The 25,890-nt window shown below is 37.5% G+C and overlaps 1 protein-coding gene across 2 annotated transcripts in view; it reads left to right on the forward strand.

The window, feature by feature from the left end:
- The window catches only part of Cntn4 (contactin 4), a 729,371-nt gene that overhangs the window by 217,516 nt on the left and 485,965 nt on the right, over positions 1–25,890 (forward strand). For both annotated transcript variants that reach the window (XM_051203477.1, XM_051203478.1), the window contains exon 2: positions 22,021–22,168. In XM_051203477.1, coding sequence (XP_051059434.1) covers positions 22,114–22,168 — 55 coding nt within the window. In that variant the 5' untranslated portion in view covers positions 22,021–22,113. The remainder of the gene's footprint in view (positions 1–22,020; positions 22,169–25,890) is intronic.

The following is a 25,890-nucleotide window of genomic DNA, read 5'->3' on the forward strand; positions in this document are numbered from 1 at the left end:
GTATTGCTATGAAGAGACATCATGACAAAGGTAACATTTATCAAAAAATTATTTAATTGGGGCTTATTTACAGTTTCAGAAACCTCAAAGACCTCTCCCAGTAACACATTTCCTTCAACAGGGCCATATCTCCCAATCCCTCCCAAGTACTGCATTCAAATATGCTAATACCATACCTATCATACCCTCTGGCACATTAGCTATCCTTAAAGAAAAGGGGGGGGGAGAATGTTTTCATTAAATTTTAGACTGACTATGTATATCCAAGCATTATTGAAACTAAGTCCACCAGAAAAAAAAATGTTGAATAGACTATTGTTAGACAAATAAAAGCCAACCAACTTGTTAAACACCCTTTAAATGCAATGCAATAGTAATTATGGTGAAGATCAAAGAAAATAAGGACATGGGTTGCACTTTGGCTACAAAAAACTTGCTATAAACTTGGCAGAAGAAAACAAAGTATCAATGGAGTGACAAATACCACTCCATTTAAAAGGCAAGTACTTGATTGAGCACTAAAAACAATAAATGGTCCAATATGCCAGAAATTAGACAAATGGCTACAAGCTAGCTCATCCTCCTAGGTTAATAGAAGTGAAGGGATTTGAGCAGGATCTTCAAGCATTTGTAAGATTAGCACATTTTGGTCAAAGAAGAATGAGTGTCCAAGCAAGGGCAAAAGTAAAAGAAAAGAATATAAAATCTCTGACTATGATGAAAATCATTGTTAACCTTTATTAAGTTCTTAGTATATTCATGTAAAGTTGATTTATATTCATTAAAGCTTCTGAGACAAATTTATGACCTGTCCATAGGTGAAATTATTCCAGAACTAGATATAGATAGCAGACATTTAGGAAATGAGAGGAGAGTTCAGGCATGGTTGGTAATACTATATCTATCTGTGACCCAGTGGTCAGTGACGAAGGAAAATATGACTCTCATATATATATATATATGGATGGGACAGAGATAAATAGATTTTATAACATACTACAAGTGATTATGATGATTATATCATGACTAAAATAGACCTAAATTTGAATGCAAAGGATTTGTGTTAATTAGCTTTCATACAACTTTATCTACAAATAGGTATTTTTTAGGTAATATTTTATAGGCATTATGATCTTAGTTACAATGTTATTCTAACCATTATAGTCAATTTCTTTTTTGTTGTTGTTGGTTTGTTGTTGTTGTACTTTTAAGACAGGACTTTTCTGTGAAACAGTCCTCGCTATCTTGGAACTCACTCTGTAGACTAGGTTGGCCTCTAACCCATAGAAATACACCTTCCTGTGCCTCCTGAATGCTGGGATTAAAGGTGTTTGCCATCACTGCATGGCACATAGTCAATTTCTAAATAGGCAGGTATCACTATGACTCATTATGCTTGGGGACTTAGACTTTTGGGGTTGACCCGTGATGTGATAGGAATTGGTCTAGATCTCTAATAAGAAGGGATTTTTATCTTCAGCACACATTATTTCAATCCTGATTCAAAACAATAGCCACAGTCCTAAGTGGGTTCTGTGGAGCTCCTGAAATGCCCCTCTGATTATTTAAATTTGGTGAAGAACACATGCTGTCTCATTCTCTCTAATAGGTAAATGTGTGTCATCTTATTAAAGGCTGTAAGATTATGCTAGACACATCATCATTAAGCTCTAGATCCTCAAGTGACCTCACAAACACTTGTCTATAAAGATATTAAGAGAAATACCAGTTAATACAGCAATTTTGTGATAAATTCTTTCTTATGTTCTCTCTGCATTGAGATCTGTGAAAAATTGATACTGTAAGACTTACTTAGGTTTTTGCTCAGTAATGCCATGTATCAGAGTTGAAAGCAGTTCAGCCTAGACACATACTTTATAAGGTTGGGGAATGATAAATACTTTATTTTTCCCTTCAAGACTATAGAAAAACAGGGGGAGATTAAGGTATATGTCCAAACATTATTTTATAAGTCTTCTAATAAGATTCATTCTAGATTATGAGAGAACAGTTGTGACAAATAATGATGGTAGGAAGTTATAGAAAGCTTCTCGCCAAAGATCATCTAAGGTATAAATTTGAAGGATAAGACAGTAGCCCAGTAGATATGGGGGAGATAATTATCAGATGCATCCAAACAACCTGTAGTATGAGTACAGTATAGATTTATACTGTCTGAAACTGTAGAGTTGGGGAAAGGGGTTATGTCCTGAGGTTTTTAAAGAATGTCAGGAAGTTAGAAGTTAAACATCGGTTGACCAGATTTAGCATAAGGTCCCATGGCTGTAGTTGGAGTATAGACAACGGATTGTGAGGAGCCAGGTGGCTTAGACTAAATTTTTTTTATTTATATTTTAACTATGATGAAGTTCCTTTAGGGAATCTTTCTATGGGAGACCCACAGTTCCAAGTTTCTCCTATAGACAGCAATATTCTGCACACCTTCTGGGTTATGTTGAGAAACCAAGTATAACCATCTGTTTGCAATCATAAACATGAAACTGCATTTGGGATACTAGAAACATTATAAAGAGTGACTAATAAAAACTGTCTTAAGAGCCAAGGAGGCTGGTGCATGAAAGGACTTTGGGAGCACATTCCCCATGGAGGGACACTCCCTTAACCTAGAGGCAGGAGGGAGGGCCTAAGGCCTACTCTAAATGACTTGACAGATTTTGTTGATCCCTCCTGGAAGGGCTCACCCTTCCTGTGGAGTGGGGAGTGGGATGGGAGGGGCTTCAGGGGTCATTAGAGGGAGGGAGAGGGAACTAGGATGGATATGTAAAATAAGAAAAAATAATTTAAAAAGATTCAAAGGAGGCTTTATTGTGTATTTAAGATACGATAGAGATTGGCACCAGGAGGCCAGCCTGTTGCTGCAAGGGAAGGACATACTTGACTACAGAAGCAAATGGAGAGTTTTCTTTGCCAACATTAATTAACCTAGAAGAGGCTTGCCTTGGGTCTGTTTTAAGTGTTCAGAAGTGGTTGGCATGGAATAATATGCATGCCTGATTATACACTCCGCTGTTACTAGGCGCTTACTTGTTTGCTTATAATTGAATGAGATATTTCTATAAGTTACCCTCAGTTATAATAACAGAATGTGAAAGATATCTATCTTATCCAAGCTAACACACCGGCATACAAGAGGATGTGAAAATTTAATTTTTTTCTTCCATGGTATAAATTATATATGTTAAAACATGTACCCAATTTAAAAGTCATGCTAAAAAACAAATATTTCCAGTTATTTTTAACTAGATAATATAATTATACATGCTTCTATTGATGATATATTACAGAAATATAATATGTAGAAATGTGACTGAATAAATAGATTGATGGTGTGTTCTATTGATTTGCGGAGGTTATTTTTAAGAAATAATATTAGTGGGTAAAGAAATGAGGATGGATGAGAGGGAGGGAATGAATTCTGCCTATATCAAAAGGAATTCTTACTCAACAATGGTAAGAATCCAACTTCTAAGATCTAAATTTAAGGGTGTATATGTTTTATTAACTATTGGTTAATGTGGTTGTGGGTTGGATGTTAAAAGATATAGAACCAGACCATAGGTAAGGTTTGGGGATTTGATGCAAAGAGGCACTACTAATATCAGTCCTTGTTAACATCAGCCAAAGGGAATGTGTTTCCCCCTCCATCCATTTCCTGACCTCTGTAAACATGCTCATCATGGTTCACAAACTCCTCTCTCGTGTGAATTCAAGAAAGCATAAAATCTCATGGGAGGAATTTATGCCTGAGCACAGAAGTGACACAAGTCTGTCATTCCAGTCTGATGATGTGTTTACCTCAGCATTGCCAAGCCGAATGGGGGCTTACAGTGAATCAGGAACATTGTGAAAATACAAGGCGTTTCTGGAGTTAGGAAACTTATCTTTCTTGCACTTGGTTATGTTCTTGGAAAACTGTTTCATTGTATTTATGCAGGTTATTATTTTTTCTAACAAGGTTACTCTTTCCCATGAGACATTTTTGTTGTTGTCTTCTCTGTAGCAAAGGTTCCTTAGGGGTACCCAAGAAGCAATCTGAACATGAAATGAGAGACCAGTGAAAGCTTAGCAATATTGACAGCTAAATATACCTGGGCACCAAAGGACTACATTTTACCAACATATGTTTTCTTTTTAAAAAATACTGTTCTGAAACTTGCAGCTGGAGTATAGTGAGAGAATAACAGATAATAAAACACAAACTTGAACTGCATCCAGGCATATGCTTGTAAAATATTATATAGTTCAATTTTCCTGATATAATTTCAAGTATTTGGATTTTCCTTTTGCTGTGTGTCAGATTTCTGACACAGCATAAGTTTCAAATTTCATGTCTTACAAATTACAATTTCATTCTCAATAAAATGAGTTTTAAATATGTAAACCATTTTCTATTTCAGCAAATAAAATGACTACAATATCTTCTGTTAACAACATCTTTGGGCTACTAATTTGACAAAGTTTGATGTCAGAAAAGTCTCAGCATACAACTGCAGCAGCATTAGCTACCCTGGTGTTGTTCTGATAAAACACCATGGCCAAAGTAACTTACAGAAGAAATCATTCATTTGGGCTCATGATTCAGGAGCATAAGATTCTATCACAGCAGGAGGAATGGCAAAAAAAAAAAAAAAGAAAAGAAAAAGAAATGGTAGGCAGGAACAAAAACGTGTCAGATTCCACTTTGAGTTATAAGCACAGAACAGAAGGCAAACAAGAACCAGGGTAATGATACCAACTGTCAAGAACACCTCCAGTGACAGACTTCTTTCAGCAAATACTAACCCTCCTGAGACAGGACCACCAACTACAGATCAAGTGTTCAAATGTCTATACCTAAGGAAGATATTTCTCTTTCAGTCCTCCATAGCTGCTATGGCCATTTTTATGTTTGCCCTTTATACATAAGTCAAATTTAATTGCCAAATATTGCAGTAGTAGTAAATGATAAATTTGAGGGAAACCTGTCTGCTCTTGTGCACACACAATTCTCACAGGTTTTTTTTGATGCATTATGATTAATAGGTAAATTGGGTTCTTTGTGCACCTTAGTTTGATTAACCAATAGTCTAACTTAGCTCTATGGCAAAGTGTAACATTGATGATAATGATTATTTCTTGGAATACTAGACATCTCAGCCTTCTTGATCTCTCATGTTGTCCTCCGCCCTCCTGCCCTTCTCTGTTTCCCTCCCTCCCTCCCTATTCTCCCCATGCTGCCAATTTGCTCAGGAGCTCTAGTCCCTTCCCCTTCTCCAGGGGACTATGTATGTCTCTCTTATGGTGCTCCTTGCTTCCTAGCTTCTCTGGAGGTGCGGATTGTAGGATGGTAGTCCTTTGCTCTATATCTAATATTCATATACACTTGTTTTTTCTGTGTCCTCACTCAGAATAGTTTCTTTCAGTTCCATCCATTTGCCTGCAAATTTCAGATTTCATTGTTATTTGGTTTTTTTTTTGTTTGTTTGTTTATTTGGTTTACTTCTGAGTAGTACTCCATTGTGTAAATGTGCCACATTTTCTCCAACCATTCTTCAGTTGAAGGACATCTAGGTTGCTTCCAGGTTCTTGCTATTACAAATAATTGTTGCTACAAACATAGTTGAACAGATGTCTTTGTTGCATGGATGTGGATTATTTGAGTATATGCCTAAGAGTGGGATTGCTGGGTCCTGTGGTAGACTGACTCCCATTTTCTTGAGGAAGCACCATACTGATCTCCAAAATAGCTGTACAAGTTTGCACTCCCACCAGCAGTGTAGGAGCATTCTGCTTTCTCCAAATCCTCTCCAGCATAAAGTGTCGTTGGTTGTTTTTTGTTGTTGTTGTTGTTTGTTTGTTTGTTTTGTTTTTGTTTTTGTTTTATTTTCACCATTCTGACAGATGTAAGGGAGTCTCAGAGTTGTTTTGACTTGCATTTTCCTGATGGCTAAGGATGTTGAACAATTTCTTAAGTGCCTTTCAGCCATTTTAGATTCCTATATTGAAAATTCTCTATTTAGTTCTGTGCCTCACTTTATTTGGATAATTTGGTGTTTTAGTGACTTTTTTCTTAAGTACTTTGTATATTTTGGATATCAGCCTTCTGTCAGATATGGGGTTGGGTCATCTAAATAGAGAGAGCCATTATAGAAAAGAATAAGAAAAGAGATACCATGAAAGAGGGAGTCATTATAGATTTAAAGAGAAATATCACAAGTAAATGTCCAGAAATCCATAAGGATGACCCCAACTAAGGATCTAAGCAATAGTGGAGAGGCTACCTTAAATGCCCTTCCTGTATAACGCGATTAACGGCTCCCTTAAATGCCATCCTAGAACCCTCATCAAGTAGCTGATGGAAGCAGAAGCAGACACCCACAGCCAAAGACTGAGTTGAACTCTTGGAATCCAGTTGCAGAGAGGGAGGATGGATGAGAAAATGGGTCAAACCCAGGCTACAGAAACCTACAGAAACAGCTGAAATTACCTAATGAGAGCACAGGGATCCCATTTGTAAAAGCTGGGGAACCAACACTGGACCAAACCAAGCCCTCTGAATGTGAGTGCCAGTTTGGAGGCCTGGGCAGTCTATGGGACCTCTGACAGTGGAACCAGTATTTATCACTAGTACAGAAATGGATTTTGAGATCCTATTCCCCATGGAGGGATACTATCTCAGCCCAGATATAGAAAGGAAGGCCTTGGCCCTCATTCAAATGATGTGACAGATTTTGATTATCATCCATGGAGGGCCTCAAACTCCCTGGGAAGTAAACAGGAGGTGGGATGGGGGGATTTGGTAGAGGAATGGGAGGGTGGGAGGGAGAGGGAACACTGAGATTGGTATGTAAAATAAGATTGTTTCTAAATTATATAATTTGTTTTTTAGAGGAACACTAGACATCTGATTTCCCAGAAGGTTTTCTATGATGTCCTTACTTTGTATAGGCTTAGATATAAGATACCTGTTATTTGTGGGAAAGTGATAACTATCAGACACAAAATAACATCTACCATGATACTGTGTATGTATGGAGCATATCTCTCTGTAAGAGAATCAATAGAAAGGCAAGTAGTAAGAGTAAAATCCTCAGGCTAGGGAAGTATTTATACATCTCTAATGTTATTTAAGATAACTAACTATAGACTTATAAAAAACAGCAAAAAGAGTGAGTTCTCCCCTTACACTATGTGGGTCCCAGAGATCAAACTCAGACCATCAAGTGTAATGGCAAGTAACTCATATATACCTCACATGTTCCCTTATGAGATGCACATTCACACATATATACACATGTGCCATATATAAATACCATGGAAATTTTAAAGTGATATTAGAAATTCTCATAGATCTCTTGCTCCACTTCTAAATTATTATTATACACAATTATGATAGACAAAGCCAAGAAATTGTCATTGATATAGTACTGTTAATTAAGCATCTAATCTTATTTGAAGTTTAGTTTTAGATTCCAAAATCTAACCGAGAATGCCATCATTTATACTTTCTATTTCTTCTTATTTCCCATCACTGCATGGCAGTTCCTGAGACATTCCATGTCTCTTTCTGTCTTTCAGAATTTGGAAATCACTGGTTAGTTATTTTGTAGAATATCAGTAGCTGCCTGACATTTCTCATGACCAGATTGTGCTTAGGAATTAAAAGGGTATTACAAAGTAGTATTGTGTCCCCATCCAGTGAAATTGTGAAGCAAGATAACTCACCATGGCTGAGTGTTATCCTGACAAATAGGTTAAGATGGTCAGCTGACTGAAGGTCTGGTGTGTAGTGAATAATCAAGTGTTGCTTTATAAATAAGTCTCTGCAGGAACAGAAGTTCTCTGTGATGCAGACTGTCTTGTGCTGTGATGGTCAGTCCTCCCCCACTGAAAGGTGAGACCAGTCTTTAGTGCCTTTAGAATAACTGAAAACACATGGATGCCTCCTTCCTCAGAACTGCTGGTAAACTAGCAGGAAGGAAGGACCATGACACACATAGAGTTCCTATGCTTGCATATAGACACAACTAATCCAGGGGGATTTCTGAGTTCTAGTCAAATCTGGTCTATATAGTGAGAACCCATCTCAAAAATATCACAAACAAAAGAGGAAAGCTGGGCATGGATGTTCATCCCTTTAATCCCAGCACTCAGGAGACAGAGGCAGGTGGCTCACTCTTAATGAGTCCAGCCTGAAATACAGAGTGAGTTCCCAGGACACCACTTGAGGTGAAGTGCAGGTTTCAGGCATAAGTTGACAGCAGACCAGTGTGGGATAGGTGTATTACAGTTGGAGAAACAGGCTTTCCTTGGGTGCAGGTGTTGAGATGAATGGGATGGTGGACTGATGCATCTTCACTGTCCTGTGGATGCCAATTGTTTTTACATGATATGAAATAATAATGTAATAAAGCTTCAGAACTGGTAATGAGGACCAGTGAGCTCTGGTCAAAATCATCCCTCTAGTGATGCGCAGCAAGCAGAGGGGATGATGGCCTCTGGGAAGCACTGCAATGTTGATATATATCTATATATACATACATACATATATACATATATACATATATATACATATATACATACATATGTATGTATATATGTATATATATGTATATATGTATATATGTATGTATGTATATATATAATTATTTTTAAAATATAATACTTGCATGTAATTGCTCTAATATTCATTTCAAAGCAGGTGTTTGTGATGATTGGTGTACTGTTGTAAATTCAGAGCTTGTTGTGCTATATTTTTATTATTATTCCCTGCGTGTTTATTTTGAATTAAAATTTGTTAAACCACTGAGGGGGGAAGATAGTCAGTTGACTTCATTACTGTAACCATCTCCTCCTCTCTGACATTGACTTTAATCAAAGGCATGAATATTCATTCTTAATTTATTAAATGTTAGCCAATTGCTGTGCTCATGGATGCCAATTTTCCTTACCAAAGCTTGTATTTCCACCTAGCTGTTATCCCAATATGTTTGATAAGAATTAGTACATTGTAATTTAGACATTTTTGAATAAAAATCACTTCATAAGTGGAAATGATCACCCATGGCATTTTAAATGAGATCATAAATAGAAGAGTTAAAAGTAAATTGGCAGTGTGTTCATTTCATCCCCAGAGCTACAGAAACATCTGGTATATATGTGGCAGTCCAGCTCTGAAGCCTGGTTTTCACAGAACCTGTGTCATTTGCCCAATTTAGCCTAAGTCATCCTGATTAAATAAGAACCATATTTATTGCTTGCTACCTATTTTGGATAATTAAACTAACTGGATAGATAAGCACCCACTGGTAAGAGCCTACATTGTTACTTCAAAACTGTCACATGTATAATTTTTTTTCTGTTGCTATAGGGTGGGAGTAACTTTTATCACTCCAGTCATTCTGAATATAGATTGAATATTATTGGTTGGTCTCTGTACTAATGAGGAAGTCTACCCACCACTGCAGAGTAAGGCAGCAATTTCAGGGAGGTTTACAGGTCTCTTTCTCTTTGTCACTGATATCTGCCCTGATGCAATACACAGAAATGAAACTGGCCATTTATAGGGCCAGAAATAAGCTGCAGAAGTCATGTTGAAGAAAATAAGTGGCTCCCATTCACTTTCAAGCCCACTAGCCTCTTTGACAAATGTGCTTCAAGTTATTGTGATTGTTTGGTAATCTGTACAACCCTTTGGGTAGCAACTGCTACATGACACATGCTCAAGAAAGGAAAACAGAGCTGGAGATTTTTATTGTTGTTTCCCCCTATTTTCCTACCCAAGAGTCAGATTTGGGAGTGTGGGGGCAAGTAAACAGAGGCAATAGCTTATTGGAGTAGTTCTTTTTCATTTATAAGATACCACTAGAAACACTTTCCTGAGCTAAAAAAAATTAATTAATTAAGAATTGTTGAGATGATGGAGAAATATGGTACCATCTATGATTCAAAAGGAAATAGAATGTTCAGGAAAATAAACTAGAATATATTCTAAAATGTCAACTCCATGAGGACAGGACTGGTCTAATTCACTAAGATTCCCAATGTCCAATAGGATACAAATATTCAGTAGGTTTTTCATAATTTTCATTAATATACATTAGTTATGAATAATAATAGGCATGACATTTTCACATAGGTACATAATAAATTTATCTGCCTCTATTATACTTTCTTGATTGCCTCTAACACCTAATAATCTTTTTCTATCCCAAACTACTTACCCTTTCCACCTTCTTTTTTTTTTTTTTTTTTTTGGTGAACTGATGAGTTACCACTAGCTACTAACCAGTAATAGAAATGCCTTTCCCTGTATAAAACTATTAACTGCAAATATACTCAGGAATGAATGGGCCCAATAAGCTCCTCCAATTTACATGGCAGGGTGTTGACAGATTGAATCTTTGGCAGAAAATTTGTCCACTGAAGTTTTGTAAACACAAATAAATAAAAGACCCAGACTAATATTGGGGTTCAAACTTCAAGATGAATATCAGATAAACAAAGCAGTTGGCCACTAGCTCTCACCTCTACTCAGGCTGAAAGGGCTGGCCCACACACGAGTTTACCAAGCCTCAGACTGTAACCTCTCCTCAGTGTGGCTGGAGAATGACTGCCTCTACTGAGACCTTGCTTCTGTCTTATATTCTTCCCTAATGTTGGGAATAAAAGGTAAGAGCTATAATTACCTTTTTGACTGATTCACTCTTGTGTAGATCTGGGTGGCCTTGCACTCACAGTGATCTGTCTACCTCTCATTCCTGAATCCTATATACCTTAAGGTGTATACCAACATCTAGCTTCTGACTTGTGGGATTAAAGGTATGCGTCTGGCTTCTATGGCTTCTGGCTGACTTTGCTTTCTGAATCCCCAGGCAAGTTTAATAAATCATAAATAATATATCACTACAGTTTTGAGATGATTGTTCCAAAATAATATTTTGTTCTACAATAATAGCACAGAATCCCAACATATGATTTTGTACTGTATTTGCCTGATTGGTTTACTGTGGTTACCTCTTGCTTTAGTGTCTTAAATGAAGAGGGTCATTGCATGTCTTAAAATTCTGCTCATTTTATCACTGAAAAAGACTTCAAGTTTACTCTAAGTAGAACAAAAGTCGTAATATTGTATCATTAAGTCTTCTTCTCCCAAGAGTGATTTGTTGCTTGAAGTTCTTTGTCAAGGTGTGAGAGCCACAAAACTTCCTCCATTCCATGTTAACGTCTGCATTAACAGTGCCATTTTGCCAGTCTTGCTTAGGTAGACATTTCTAGGAAAGGTTGTTTCACAGCAAGCTACTGGGTATTCTGGCCCTAACTAATCTTTCCTTTCCCCTCTCCTATGATGAGCCCTGAGCTATTAGATGCAATAACTGTGATATAGACGTATCTGTTGGGACTGGGTCCTCATGATCTATTGATTTCTGCTATGTGTCCACTGTGATTTTCTCTGGGCGCTGCAATGAGAAAGTTCTTAGATGATTGTTGGGAGCTACACTTATCTATGAGTATGAGGAAAGTCTTAGAATGCAAGAAGGAATTATGCTGGTCTAGCTAAGTACTGTAGGTAGATTCTTTTCTTTTTGTATTAAGGTGATACAGCCTTGTATGCAATATCTCATAATTTTCTCTATAAAGTTCAGAAATTTGTGGTAATATCTCCATTTTAAATGGGAAAAAGTAGAATATGGGAAACAGCTTAAAAGTCAAGAATGAACATTGGGCTTGTCAACAAAGACCATATATTTTTTATGGGTACCTACCCTTATGTTCCAGCTCTACTGCATTAACACAAAATGATTTCCATGAAACAGACCTTGTTTTGTTCCTTGCTCTATTTACCTCATTCACTGAATAATTTGTGAGTAAGATTTGGTTTATCCCCTTTATTGGTATAGACTGTCAGACAAATCTTTGGAGACTGTTTTGGTTTTTTGTTTGTTTGTTTGTTTTGGGTTTTTCTTGCTGGAAATGTTCTGCTTTTGATGAAGTAGGCACAGACTATCTTCTAAGCTCCCAGATATCTGATTTGGCTGTCTGAGCAATTGGCAAGCTGTGCACAATGATAAATACACTAGTAAGCTTTGCTTACCCACTAAGTGCATGCAAGTAAACGCCCTGAACATTGCACAGCTCCTGCCTCTTTAAATCTGACACCTAATGTATTAGGTATTAGAGTGTTTTGTGCTTACCTTTAGCTCTTCTTTAGTTTAGGTGATTAAAAAATGCCTGTTGCTGTCTGTATTGCAACACGCTTCATTAACAGTGATTTATTTGGGAGTTTAGCAGAATTGGCACTGTGTAGCACACTGATAGGCAGAAAGAAAACAAACGTGAGGTGGTTGCTTAAGAAATCTTCTTTTCTCTGCTTCTGGTAGGAACCCAAGGGTCTACGGAGTCTGCTTTCTCATACCCAGAAAGCAAGGATAAAATGTAGCTTCTGGTTCCTGCCCTTGGTCGCTTGTCCCAACACACAACTACCTCTCTCTCTCTCTCTCTCTCTCTCTCTCTCTCTCTCTCTCTCTCTCTCTCTCTCTCTCCCTCCCTCCCTCCCTCCCTCCTGTGATGCTCACTCAGAAGGGAATCCAAGAACTTACCCTGTGGGCATTAGATACTCTCCTCTGCATCTTTTGTTTCCCAGTGTCAGATGATTCCAGGCTTTACCTATTTTCCCTCAATAAGTTTTCTTGCTCAAAACCATGCTCAGCGTTTTGCAGAAGAATCCAATTCTAAATATCTTTCTCTCATATTCTTTTAAACAACTCTGCATCTTTACTGTTGTTTTACCAAAAAAAGCAAGTGAGGTTAGTAGAGGTTAAATGCCTTGCCCAAGGTCAACAGCTAAGTGGCAAAGCTGAGACTTAGACCTGCCTAGTAGGGTGCTACAGCCAAAATGCTCATCTACCAAAAGGGAGCAAAGGTGTTTTATTGTATTTGCAACATGTATTGATTTTGTCGTGTCTATTTGAAATGCTTTGTTGAGAAGATGCTGGAGCTGCCCTCAGGCTAAGCAGGAATGAGTGCCAATCAATTAACATTGCTCTCTGAAGGAGAGGAAGAAGGGAGAGGCACCAGGCATGTTCCTTTCCTGAGCTATGATTTACTCTTGTTCTTATTTTTATTGTAATGAGAATATGATGATGCAGGAATGACACTAACAAAAAGATGAAGCATCATACTCACCAAAATGAAAGAGGAATTCTCTGATTTCATAGGCTGTATTTGGCTCCACATACCTATATTGGTAAATTCAAGAGTAATTAATGACCATGAAATGACATGTTTATCACTCACTACTGTGCAGGATACAAGCATTCTGTAGGTCTAGTGGCAATGCTGTATGAATATCTATATCTATATCTATATATTTTCAATCATAAAATTGTACAACTAAACAGCCTATGACTCCATGTAAAATATTCTGCAGTAATCTTAGAGAGGAAATATTTAAACTTAAAATTAGTCTCTTATTCATAAGACTAACTAATTTACTTAACCTACAAAATGAAAACGATGTTGCTGTCTACCTTGTTATATTAGAGATTATGGTACCTAAAGCTACCACACAGAAATTCTGTAAATGATGTCTATTATTTATCATTTTCATAGTAATTATGTCATATTTCCTTATCACATCACCACCATGACTGAAGAATTTAATCACATCTACTTTCATGATGACTCTTTCCTATTATATTTTGATGTGTGTTCTCCATACATAGAAGCTTCATCTCTATGGATCATTTTAAATAACATTTCAGGTGAACTGAACAAATTTTGTATTTTCAGCTGAATAATATTAAAAGTTTTTGAGCTCGATCTGTTTGCTTTTTATGCAGAATGTTAAAATGTTCAATGTCTATGCTGGGGAGATGACTCAGAAGTTGAAAGACACTTGTGTTCTGGCAGAGACCTGTGTTGAGTTCTCTCCATCCATATGGTGACTCACTGTCTTCTCTAACTTCAATTATGAGGCCTCTTTCTTCTGGCCTCTCTGGATACCAGGCAAGCACATGGTTTACATACATATATGCAAGCTAAACACTCATACAACTAAACTGAAAAGTCTTTTAAAATGTTTAATGCCTCTTTGCCCTGAATTCTTCTGGGTGAGTGAGTAGGGTGCACTTAAGGGATTCTATCTCACTCATGTCTACCTCTTGATTATTTGTGGTGACTTTTCAAATACTTTACCAGTATTCTTCACATTCTTACCCTAAGCAATTAACCTAACAATGGTCTTTTTTCACCATTGCTAGCAGTCTTTTCATTACAATCTCCAATAAATTGTTCGGGGTGGGTATCATATAGGAATGGAAAAGTTGTATTTAGAGAACAAAGCTAATGCAAAAGAGAAAGTTAAATGATCTAACTTAAGAAACAAGTGAGTATTCAGTCTCTAAGAAACTTCAAGCCATATCTTATGACCATAAAAATATGTACATAATGTTTTATGAATAGAAGTCTTAACCTTAGTAATTTGTATATTACCATTTGCATAACTGGCTTTACAAAATTTTTGTTGATTGGCTGAATTTTAAGATCTGACTACACCCCATTCTCCCATCTATATATTAGGCAGATCATTCTCTGTGGAATACCACTTTTCTTTGTTTTCATTTTTTGTTCACTGCTTTTCCTCTCTTGTGATTGACAGCATCCCTCAATAACCAGTTGTAGAGCTAGAAGTGATCAACTATACAACTTCAAATGACCTTCTTTTAAATTCCTGAATTAAGAATGCCAGTGCCCTTAGTAAATAATAATTAGTAAGTAAATTAAAGTTCCTGTTGTACTTAGGCATGTGGGGGAAGTGTTCTGAATTAAGGCTTGGGAAATGTGACCTTCTGACAAAGACTCAACCCTGTCATCCATGTTATTCTTTGCATGGTGAATGATATGCACATCCTGTACTTCTGCTTGCTGATAGTCTGGCTTGGCTTTGGCAGAGGACAATGTGTAAAGCAGAACTGGAGCAAATAGACACCATCAGAACATGATGTCAGACTTCAGAAAACATTTCACTTTCCAAAAATGAGTTCATTGCTTATAGCAAAAAGTCAACTGCTTTAGTATGGAGACATGGATTTGACTAGAGCCTGAATTGATTTCTGAATATTTGACCTTGGAAATGTTCCATGGGCTCTCGTATTTGAATTTTCAAAGCTGTCATTTTATAAAGGACAGTGCTGCCTGACCCCAGAGTGCTTGGTAAGGTTTAAATGAGAACTAAATGTAAAAGCACAGTACATGCACAAAGGATGTTTAGGTACATTTATTCTTCCATTCACATGCAAACTCCTTAGTGACTCCCTTTTCTGACAAGTCATATCATTCTGTATGCCTATTAAATAACAAAGACGAAAGCAATGACCCATTCCTTCATAAAGTTAAAAACTCAGTTTGATGAGGTGCAAGGATGTAGCAAAAGCTAAATTTGAGTCTGAGCCTATGTAAGGATAAGCATTTACAAAACATTCCGGTTTACCTTTGAATTCTCGCTGGTAGCAGGTAGAGGTTCATATATCTTTTCCAACCTATTGAATATCTGAACAGTGAAATATTACACATCTTTCCCCAAACCATATTGTTCATAACAAAACCAGAAAGAACTCAGTGTGCTTTATTTAAAACCCAGAATTTTCCTGCTTTGTCTTCATGATTAGATGCCTAGAAAATACATTATAGATTAAAAGCTTACTTAGTAATTGGAGGTGTAAAACTTTGTTGACCAGAGGAGAAAAGCAGAAGAAATAAATTATTCATTGCTCTGAGGGGTGGCTTGGACAGCAGAGCCCTACATAGGGAAGTCAGCAGGTTAGGATCCTATTCCTCTTGAAAGTCATTCTAGCTCTGCACTTGCCCTTCCAAGGCAAGTCTGAAAGTCTGTGCATATAGAAGTTATTGTTCCTAAGACACATGCCACCATTCCCAGTATTCTGTGTTGCTTCTGTGGATCCAAATTCAAGTCTTCTTTCTTGGGAAACAAGTACTTTACTAAGTTATCTTTCCAGCCCAATTCAAAACCTTTAATCCACCACAAAGACTAGGGGAAACTAGCATTGGACGTACCTTCAACCACTATTTTCATATATCCCTCCCATCCCATCCCCCAATCCACAGGGAGGGTGATGCCTTCCTGGAGGGATCATCAAAATCCGTCAAGTCATTTGGAGTAGGGTCTAGGCCCTCCCTTCTACTTCTAGATTAAGGGAGTATCCCTCCATGGGGAATGTGCTCCCAATGTCCATTTGTGCACCAGGAATACATCCTGGTTTCACTGTCAGAGGTCCTTTAGACTGCCCAGGCCTTCTAGCTGAGGCCCATGTTCAGGGGGTCTGAGTTGGGCTAATGCTGGTTTCACAGCTATCAGTCTGGGAGTCCAGGAGCTCTTCCTTGTTCAGGTCAGCTGTCTCTGTGTGTTTCTGTAGCCTGGTCTTGACCCCATTTTCTTATCACTCCTCCTTCTCTGAAACTCCCAACCACAGCCTGTTCCTGTATCCCAGCTGTCTTTAACAAGGATAGTTTCCAAGACAGTACCCAAGCTGAGAGGCTCATGGATTTTCTCCTTAATATTTCCAATAAGCACCAAATTTGCATAATTTTTCATTTATTTTATAGATGAAGTGTGCAGCTGGAGAATGGTAGGTTGATGGTGAAAGCACATGCCAGTGTGGCACGATACACTTTTTACTCTTTTGTGTCTCTGCAACCTGATACTGTCTGAGATCTGTTTTCGACTTGTTTTCCCCAGTAGTTAGGATTAAAAAGCTTTCCCCCATTATTTGACTATTAAGATTGATCCATGCAGCCCCTAAAAAGTATATCTTTTAAGACCTTGTCCTACCCATTTCTGGATGCCTCTTCCCTGTTTTTCTACCTTTGCAACTTTCCTTAATGGACTCACTAGATGCTTTGTGTTGAATGATAACTACTGGTTTATTTGCCTATTGCAAGTAAACAGAAAACTGAGTGATGAAAAGGTCTGCCTTTCTTGTCTCTGCACATTGGCCACTTAACACTGACCCCAACATATGAACTGAATTTTGGTCATTTGAATGACAATTTAACCAAGTGCTAGAACATTAGTATATGGCCAAGGCTCTCAATGATGGTCTGAATCATTCCATTGTAGTTTCTTCACTTGTTTATCCTTGTGTACAATTACTAGTATAGCCATTGTTTGAAGGACCAGGAAATAAAAAAAAAAGAAAAGAAAAAGAAAAAGTAGAATTCTTAATTATCTATCTCCTTCTTCCTCAGAGAAAAATAAGCAAGTTCTGTTTCATTGTGCAGCATCCTCTCCAGGATTTATGTGTCAGTCCTGGAGAAGATCTTGGAGTTAGTGCATAGTATACTACCTCTGCTGCAGCTACCTTCCAATAAAGCAGAGCAAGCTCAAAGCTTCACGGGAGATCTATTGCTACCATAACTCTCAGCTTATCCAGCACCTTTCTTTTGGCACTGGCCAGAAAACCGAAATTATGAAACTTTCTATCCTGCATCACAGTCCCACATGAGGGTCATGAATCTCCAGCATCCTTCAGCAAAATTATTGCTTCTGATAATCCTGCCCACTAGAAAAATGATCATCAAGGACACCATTATTTCTGATTATTAAGGGTGAACCTTATCACCCGAATGTAAATAAATGTTCATAGAGTTCTTGAATTTCTCCATCTTTAGAGTCTCCAGCCCTTCAAAGACTATGCCTTATAAATAGTATCATTATCATGAGCTAAATCTTGGTCATGTAACTGGATATATTTCCTAAGCTGATTTTAATTGCTCCTGGAAACTGCTTAACATTGTAGATCAATCTCTAAATCTGAGATGACATTACCCTGGCAAATTAATTATTAATACTCTGATCACTCTCTTTAGACATTAATAGTTTTCATTGATCAGCACATCCTGTTTATCCAAAATGCCCTAATCACCATTCATGTTAAAACAGTGTCTGAACATAACCAATTAGAGACTCAACCCTCTTTCAGCCACATCAGCAGATCACAGGTCAAGGGTGTCTCCTGTCTTCACAACATATTAAGTCTGGTTCTCTCACAGGTGGACCTATTTAAAGCCACAAAAGAGGGAAGAGTTCTCTAATGATTGGCACCCTTTTCTCTTGTCTTTCTGGCAGGCATGAAGGTTTTTCAGTGACCCAGTATAGTAAATTAATCTTTAGAGCACCTTTTCACAGAAGCCTGTATTTGCTCACGGTGTGTCTGTCATACACAAGAATAAGATGAAAAGCCTCAGGTTATATTCAATTAAAAAAATGCTGGTGATTTCCATGATGTGCACTTGCATTACACTTACAATATATATGTATATTCATATATGTGTGTGTGTTGAGGCTGCCGTAATCTTCATGGTGGTACTAGATAGTTTTCAAAGCACTTTCATAGACCTAACCAGGACATTTTTTCCAAAACAACCTTCACTGGAAGACCAAGAAATACTTAGGACTACACAGCTAATTCCTGCCAGACTTGCCATTTCCCTGCCTCTGGAATTTGTTGTTTTTGTTATGTGGTTGTCAGGTATATTGTAAGTGTCCTACTGTGCCTTCAGAACCCAGGGCCTGGGCTGGGAAGAGCTAATCACCTTGCTTTCTGAGCCAGAAAGTTTCACCCTTCTACAATAAAGGTATGCTAAGAGTTGAACAAGTGGGGCTAGCTGTCTCCACTGGAACAGGAGCTCCTACAAGCTAGAGACAGTATCTTGTTCCTTTGGGCAGGACCCGTATATCTGGAAAGCAAATGATACTCCATGTAAGTATCACATATGGCTGCCTGCCAGACATATGGAAAAATGTGCAGATGAGAGAAAACACGGATGACATATAGTGATTTTTTTTTTAGCAACAAAGTGAAATTTGTTTAATGTTTTTTTTTCTGTCATTAGATTTATTGCAAAATAGCATCATGCAAGCAAATGTCTTAGTTAGACTTCATATTGCTGACATAAAACACCATAACATTGGTGAGGAAAGGGTTTGTTTCAGAGTACAGTTCCAAATCACAGTCTAGCATTGAATAATTCAAGCAGGACAGAAATCTGGAGGCAGGAGTTACTATAGTGGCAATGGAGAGGTGCTTTTTGCTGTCTTGTTCCTCATGGCTTTCTCAGCCTGCTTTTTTTTTTAAAACAGAATCCAAAGACTGTCTGCCCAGGGATGGCATCATACTCAATAGGCGGGGCCCTGGCACATCAATTACCAATGAAAAAAATGCATTATAGGCAACTCTGGTGGGGACATTTTCTCTCTTGAAATTTCCTTTCCCCAGATATCTAGCTGTGTTAAATTGATGCAAAACTAACCAGCACAGTGGGTAGGTAATAGAAAAATTTTGAAATTATTAAATTATTTTCTATTGATACAAACACATATAGTCCTTTGTAAAAGCACTTTCTACCACCTTTAGTACAATAGCTTTCAAATATAGGTAAGTTTTTGCTATTTGTGCACTCATCATCTGTAGATTCTTAATCATCAGTTTTTACTGAAAGTTTAGGACAGTAACTACAGTTGATAAATTCATTCCAAGAGTATTAATTTGGTTCAACCAAAAAAAGAATCACTTACTATATATGTATACATTATTTTAATGGTAAATTTAGCATTTTATATGCATATGTATATAATGTATTGTTATTAATCTTATCCCCCACCCTATTCTCTCTTATCCATTCCTCTACAATTCATTCATATCAATACTTTTCTAAGATTCCTGACATTTGAGTTGATTTTTGGCCCACTTAGTTAATGAGAGCTATTGGTGTGAACGTTGGTTGAATTATATAGTGGGGTCACTTGTGGGGACAAAATACAAGGTAGTGACTCTCCTATACCTCAATAGATCAGTACCAATAAAAGTCAGCCCTTCATCCATCCATTCCTGAGTGTTGATTGGCCCATTCTTATGCAGAGCCAATGCAGGCTTCAGCAGCTGCTGTGAGTTCCCAATTTCACTCCTGTGTCTTGCCTAGATGGAATTTTATAGCTCATTCCCCCATCTTCTAGCTTTTACACCATTTCCATCATCTCTTGTAATGTACTCCGAGCCTTAGAAGGAAAGCTGTAAAAAAATTGTTTAAGCCTGCGTGTTCCATCATCAAGTGTTCAGTTTCACTGAACATGATTGATCTTATTTTAAAATATTGTAAACAGATTGCCAATCATTAAATCTTGATCAATTTTCAAAATGCAATGCTGTTTTTCTTTAAAAAGTTGTATGTACTTCTACAAATCTGGGCCTGGGCCCTTCATGTATTTGCTCTGATTGAGCAGGCCATGGGTAGAAACTGCCCCTTTCTGCCAGGAGCTGCAAGGGATCTCTGTAATACCAGTGGTTTCTTATTTGACTCATGATTTTGGTTATGTAGTTTTTGAATGGTTCAAAAATAAGATGCCTATCTTTACTGCAGAATTCTAGTTGAAGTTTTGTAGCCAATGGGGAAATTATTGTGCTCGTCTATTTAAGGGAGTTCTTCATCAGCTGATTAAGGGGGTTAATTTAAGATTAAGTACATTTTTTATTATTTAAAAAACCTCCATACTTTCTATTTCATTTTATTTATATTGCTACAAAAGGCTATTTTCATGCAAACACATAACACACTGAGCCTCTTCCCAGTTACTCCCCAACACCCCTTCTCCCTGTTCCTCTCACATGGCTCCCCTTTGACCCCCTTTTTCCTTCTAAGCAATTTTGCTTCTATTTTCATGTCATCTGTACATATATGATTTTAAGTCTCTGTGAGACCAGGATGCATGCATAAGAGGAAACAAATGATATTTATCTTTCCAAGGCTGAGTTAATTTAAGATTGTCTCCAGTTGTATCCATTTCCTGAAAACATTGTAGCTACTTCCTTCATTTTAATGTTGTCTTGGGTTTCTCCAGGCCCAGTTGAAGACAACTCATTAACTGGGAAGACATTTTGCACTAGACACTGGAGTTGTGTAGTTTGGTTACCTTTAGTTTTACCCCATTATTCTGCAGTTCAATGAATTACCCAAGGCAACTACTCAATGCAGAAAAGGAGGTTTGCTGTAGCTTAAAGTTTTAGAAGCTTAAAGTCCGAACAGTTTGGAACAGACTCTGGCAATAACTCTATGCTGTATGAAAGAAAGGAGTATATTCAAGAAAGAGATCACAATTGCAGAAAGGAGACAAGGGATGTGCAAGTCAATCTTTAAGGTCCATTGAGCTGCTTACCTTCTGAGGACATTCCCTTCAATGGTGTAATCAGGTCTGCCTTTCTCAGAACTCATTATCTCTTACGTTACAGCACTTTGTGCCAAGCATCTTAAACACGAACCTTTGAGAGCATATTCAGAAGGCATATCCATACTGTAGCACAATTTTAATATAGAATATAGAGTACAGTAGGAAATACATGCATTAGCAGAGTTCAGTTTCCCGACACAATTCCATTCTGGAATTCAGAGTTCACTTTAAGGCCTGAAAAGCTCACATTATTTATCTCATTCAGTAGACATGTCTCTATTTAATTTTAGGGGGAATTTATTTATTTGGGATAGGAATTATTGTTTGGGGGGATTTATTATTTATTTTGAAAAAACAAGCAGATTAATACTGAAGGATGAGAATGACTTGTAAACTAAGTTCTCTTTTATTGCCTTCAAGTTAATTCCTACCTAATCAGGAGAGATTCTTATGTACAGGGGCATACCTGTCCTGGTCCCTGCCTATGTATTATTTGAAAGAAAGGAATGTGAAGCAGAGTAGGCATCTTCGCCTACATTTGTAATCCTGGAACTTAGGAGGCTGAAGCAGGAGAATTTGAGTTTGGAGCTATATAGAGAAAGCCCATATTAAAATAAAATGTAAGAGGCTTGTCTCCATTTTCATAATCTGGTATTCTTTCTTTTTTTTCAATTATTGCTACAAGTGGATTTTATTCTTATTCAATTAAAAGCAGATATTCAGAAATGGGAAGGAAACATGGAGCCACATCTTATTGTAATGTCTCTTCTTGTCCACAGATTAAAGGTTGCACAAAACTTAAAAGGAGCAGAAGCAGCAGTTCTATTCACTTGTTATTGGACTTGAAACTCCTTTGACCTCGGAAACTGAAGATGAGGTTGCCATGGGAACTGCTAGTGCTGCAATCATTCATGTTGTGCCTTGCAGGTAGAGTGTCATTTCAAAACTTTTTGATTTAAAAGTGCCACTGTATTTCACACTAATTCAAAAGTGGGCCTTTGCTTTAGGTGGCAATGGTAAAATCCTAAGTGTACAGGTTACCGTGGCTAGCATTTGCTGACAGTAGTGAACATACCTTCTTGCTGGTCTTTTCCTAGCTCTTTTCATGACACCCTGTCCAGACATCACAGGGATATGTTATCTGTTGACCTTTCCCTTTACAGCATTTTAAGCCATTATTTAGTTTTAACATTGTTTTTTTTTTTTTTTTTGCCTCATCCCAGTACTCAATTGAATGGAGGTGTTAGGCAGTAAATCTAATGATATAGCCAATGATATTGCCTATTTGTTGTCAGAGGATGGGATTTTTTCTGGGTAATTCTTTCAATCCACTCCATCTTAGTCTATGCTTTCATGTCAAGGCCACTGTAGCCTACTAGAACACAGAAAACAAAATACAGAAGGTTTTCTCCATGCACTCACAGGCAATCACTAAAAAAAAAAAAAGGCTTTAACAGTTCAAACATGGGGCTGGGCAGTGGTGGTCCATGCCATTAATCCCAGCACTCAGGAGATAGAGGCAGGCAGATCTCTGTGAGTTAAAGGCCAAACTAATCTACAAAGACAGTTCCAGAACAGCTACAGCTATTACACAGAGAAACCCTGTCTAGAAAAATAAACAAAAAAAGTTCAAAGTTGTCATTTATTGCTTCTTCAGTTTTCTGGGAGATTTGAGACTTGACTTGTGTGATTCAGGAATGATGCATTGTAAGTCCACCTGACCTGGAAATTGTTTCCTGGCTTGAATAAATAAGTATCTTTCAGAGTCTTTTTAAGTCACCCCAATTGACCTGATTTTCTGTTTATGGTGTTAATTTGAAAAGAGACATTTTAATATATTTGATTTTTTTTGTAACATGTAAGCAAATAGAACTTTTGGACTCCTGTCCTTTTAACTGACTCATCCATTTAGATATTACTGGGTAACTTGCAGTGGGCAGGACCAGGACTACAACCCTAAAGAACATACACAGCTACCATATTCTTGGGGTTCTGTTGACTCACGAGTACACTGTTCGCCAACTTGAGCAAAGATACCACCAGCATGTGTGAATCCATCACTTCCTGGCAGGCACTCTTAAATACTTGCGTTTCACCTCATTTCATCCTTGCATTTACCCTAGAATGTAAATATTTATAGGGTTTTTTATTTTAATTACAGTAGTGGACAGTATTGTTGATCAATCAAGAAGTAGAAAACTTACTGAAATTCATAAATCCTGCAATTGGGACTTTTATGTCTCAAAAGCAAAAACACTAGTTTTGAGTTACATTCTTCTAGTGGTATTGTCAGTTTGGCCAATTCATGATGAAAATTTAACCTTGAAATGGTGGTTTGCATTCTTATTTGTTTTAGAGCATTAAACTGTCAATTATTTATGGATTCTTTATTATTTTAGTAGTGTGTTGGTTGATTTAATTTGTTGTGTTTTATTTATAAATCTTTGGACACCTTCAATTTTCAGTTTTAACATTTTTGTCTGGGTTGGATACACAACATGCCCTTCTGTGACTTGTGATCCTTTTGGAACCTTATTTTTTTTAAGGTCATATTTAACTCCTTTGTGTGTTCAGAGTCTTAATGTCTCACCATCTCAACATTAAAACACAAACTGTACACATCAGCTGGTTTTCTCTGATACCTAATTCCATAGACACCTTGGCTGAGGTCCTGAAACATTTATTGAAACTTTTGTCATAGTGACTCTATGCAGTTATCCTTTTACCAGCAGAAATGTATGCATTAACCCAGTGTTCTAAAGGTGATATCAAGAAATTAAAGGGTGCTAAATAAGAAAACTGCAAACCTTCTCAGCTGTGTTTTGAAAGACTTGCAGTCCCAACCCAACAATGCATATATTAATATTCTCTTACCATATGCCTTTTTCAGGGTATATAAAGTCAAGCTTTAATTATTGTTTTTGTTTTCTTGCTATTGGTTTTGATTTCATTAATTTATATAGCTCTCAACACTCAATACTGAACAGATTTCTTTAGCTGCTCATTTTCATCTTACTGTGTGTCATCCATATTTTTCTATACTCCTTTAGCCTTAAGTTTCAGAATAAATTTGGCAAAGACAGTATGTATGCTTATATTTACTATATTTATCACCTCTCAAATATTCCCTTTTCTGATCATTTTCTGTTCCAAATATATAACCAGGCTAACCGTGCCTTGGAGGAATCCTTTACAATTTAATAATTGTTTGGGCACTTATTGGTGATTTTTAGTTCAGTGTGTTTTCCTTTCTTTTCTCTCTTTCTTTTTTCTATCAAATAGTAGAGGCTCAGTCTCTAGTGATAATTCAAAAATACAAAAAAGAAAGAATACTTGTAGCACTCACCTAAAAGTTGAATTGCAAAGCAATTGACCTTACTTCCGTATCTCTAAAGCCATTTAAACCTGGGATGATAATATTATACTTTCTAAAGGAGCAAGAAAACTTACATATCCATGACCATAGAGCCCTCATCTAGTCACTGATGGAAACAGAAGCACACACCCACAGCTAAACACTGAGCTGAACTGGAATCTAGATGCAGAGAGAGAGGACAAGATCAGGCTACAGAAACCCACAGAGACAGCTGACCTGAACAAGAAGGAGTTAACAGGCCCCCCCCAGACTGATAGCTGGGAATCTAACATGGGACTGACTCAGACTGACTCAGTTAGAAGGCCAGGGCGGTCTAAGGAACCTCTGACAGTGGAACCTGGTGCAAAAAAGGACTTTGGGAGCACATTCCCCATGGAGGGATACTCCCTTAACCTAGGGGCAGGAGGGAGGCCTAGTCCCTACTCCAACTGACTTGACAGTGTGAGGCAAACCCTCCTGGAAGGTATCACCCTTTCCGTGGAGTGGGTGGGGGATGGAAAGGGAGGGTGGTTGGGGGGAGGATTATTATTTTAGAGGTCTCCTGTTTTAGAGGCTAGTATTATTAGTGTTGATTTAAGAGTTTGTCCTTTTATTTCACTGCTATATACCCAGCATTTGGAGCCATAGCACATAGGGTTGAATGAATGACCCACTGGCCAGTGACATAAAATGGACAAAGGAAGCGATGGTGAGATGAGAGAGACAGAGACAGAGAACCAAAGCATGTATCTACAATTCCAGATTCAAATGTAGTTAAGGGTTACCATGGGGGGCCCTGAAATTGCCAATATTATAGCTCGATGAGTGAGTAAACTATGAAGCTAACCCCTATATGTATTTTATAGAAATGAATATTAAAGTTGCAAGCCATTGTGTGATATCCCTTGAACTCTGTATCGTATATTCTTGTTCCAATAGCCCCATACCCATTCCGACTTCAATTACAGCTCTGGTGGCATTTTTCTATATTTCTCTGCCTCAAGCCATTCTCCTGCATCATCAGCATGGGGAACCATGAAACTAACCCTCTCCTTGGGGTAAGTTCTCAGCCAATGAACCATGATAATCCACAGAAGACACACTCTGTCTTCTGTGATTTGGAGAGTCTATTCTTAGGCAGTCTATTCTTGCACTGCCTAAAGGATCCCCAACAGGAGAAAACCCACAGTAGCAGCTTCTTCTTTTTTATTCTTTACTCTTGGATTTTAGAATTGCCTCCTGATAAATTAATTGTTTAGCCATTCTTCTGTCACACTGCTTTTGAGTGACTGTA

This window comes from Phodopus roborovskii, unplaced genomic scaffold (genome assembly GCF_943737965.1).
Source record: "Phodopus roborovskii unplaced genomic scaffold, PHOROB, whole genome shotgun sequence".
Taxonomy (NCBI): Eukaryota; Metazoa; Chordata; class Mammalia; order Rodentia; family Cricetidae; genus Phodopus; species Phodopus roborovskii.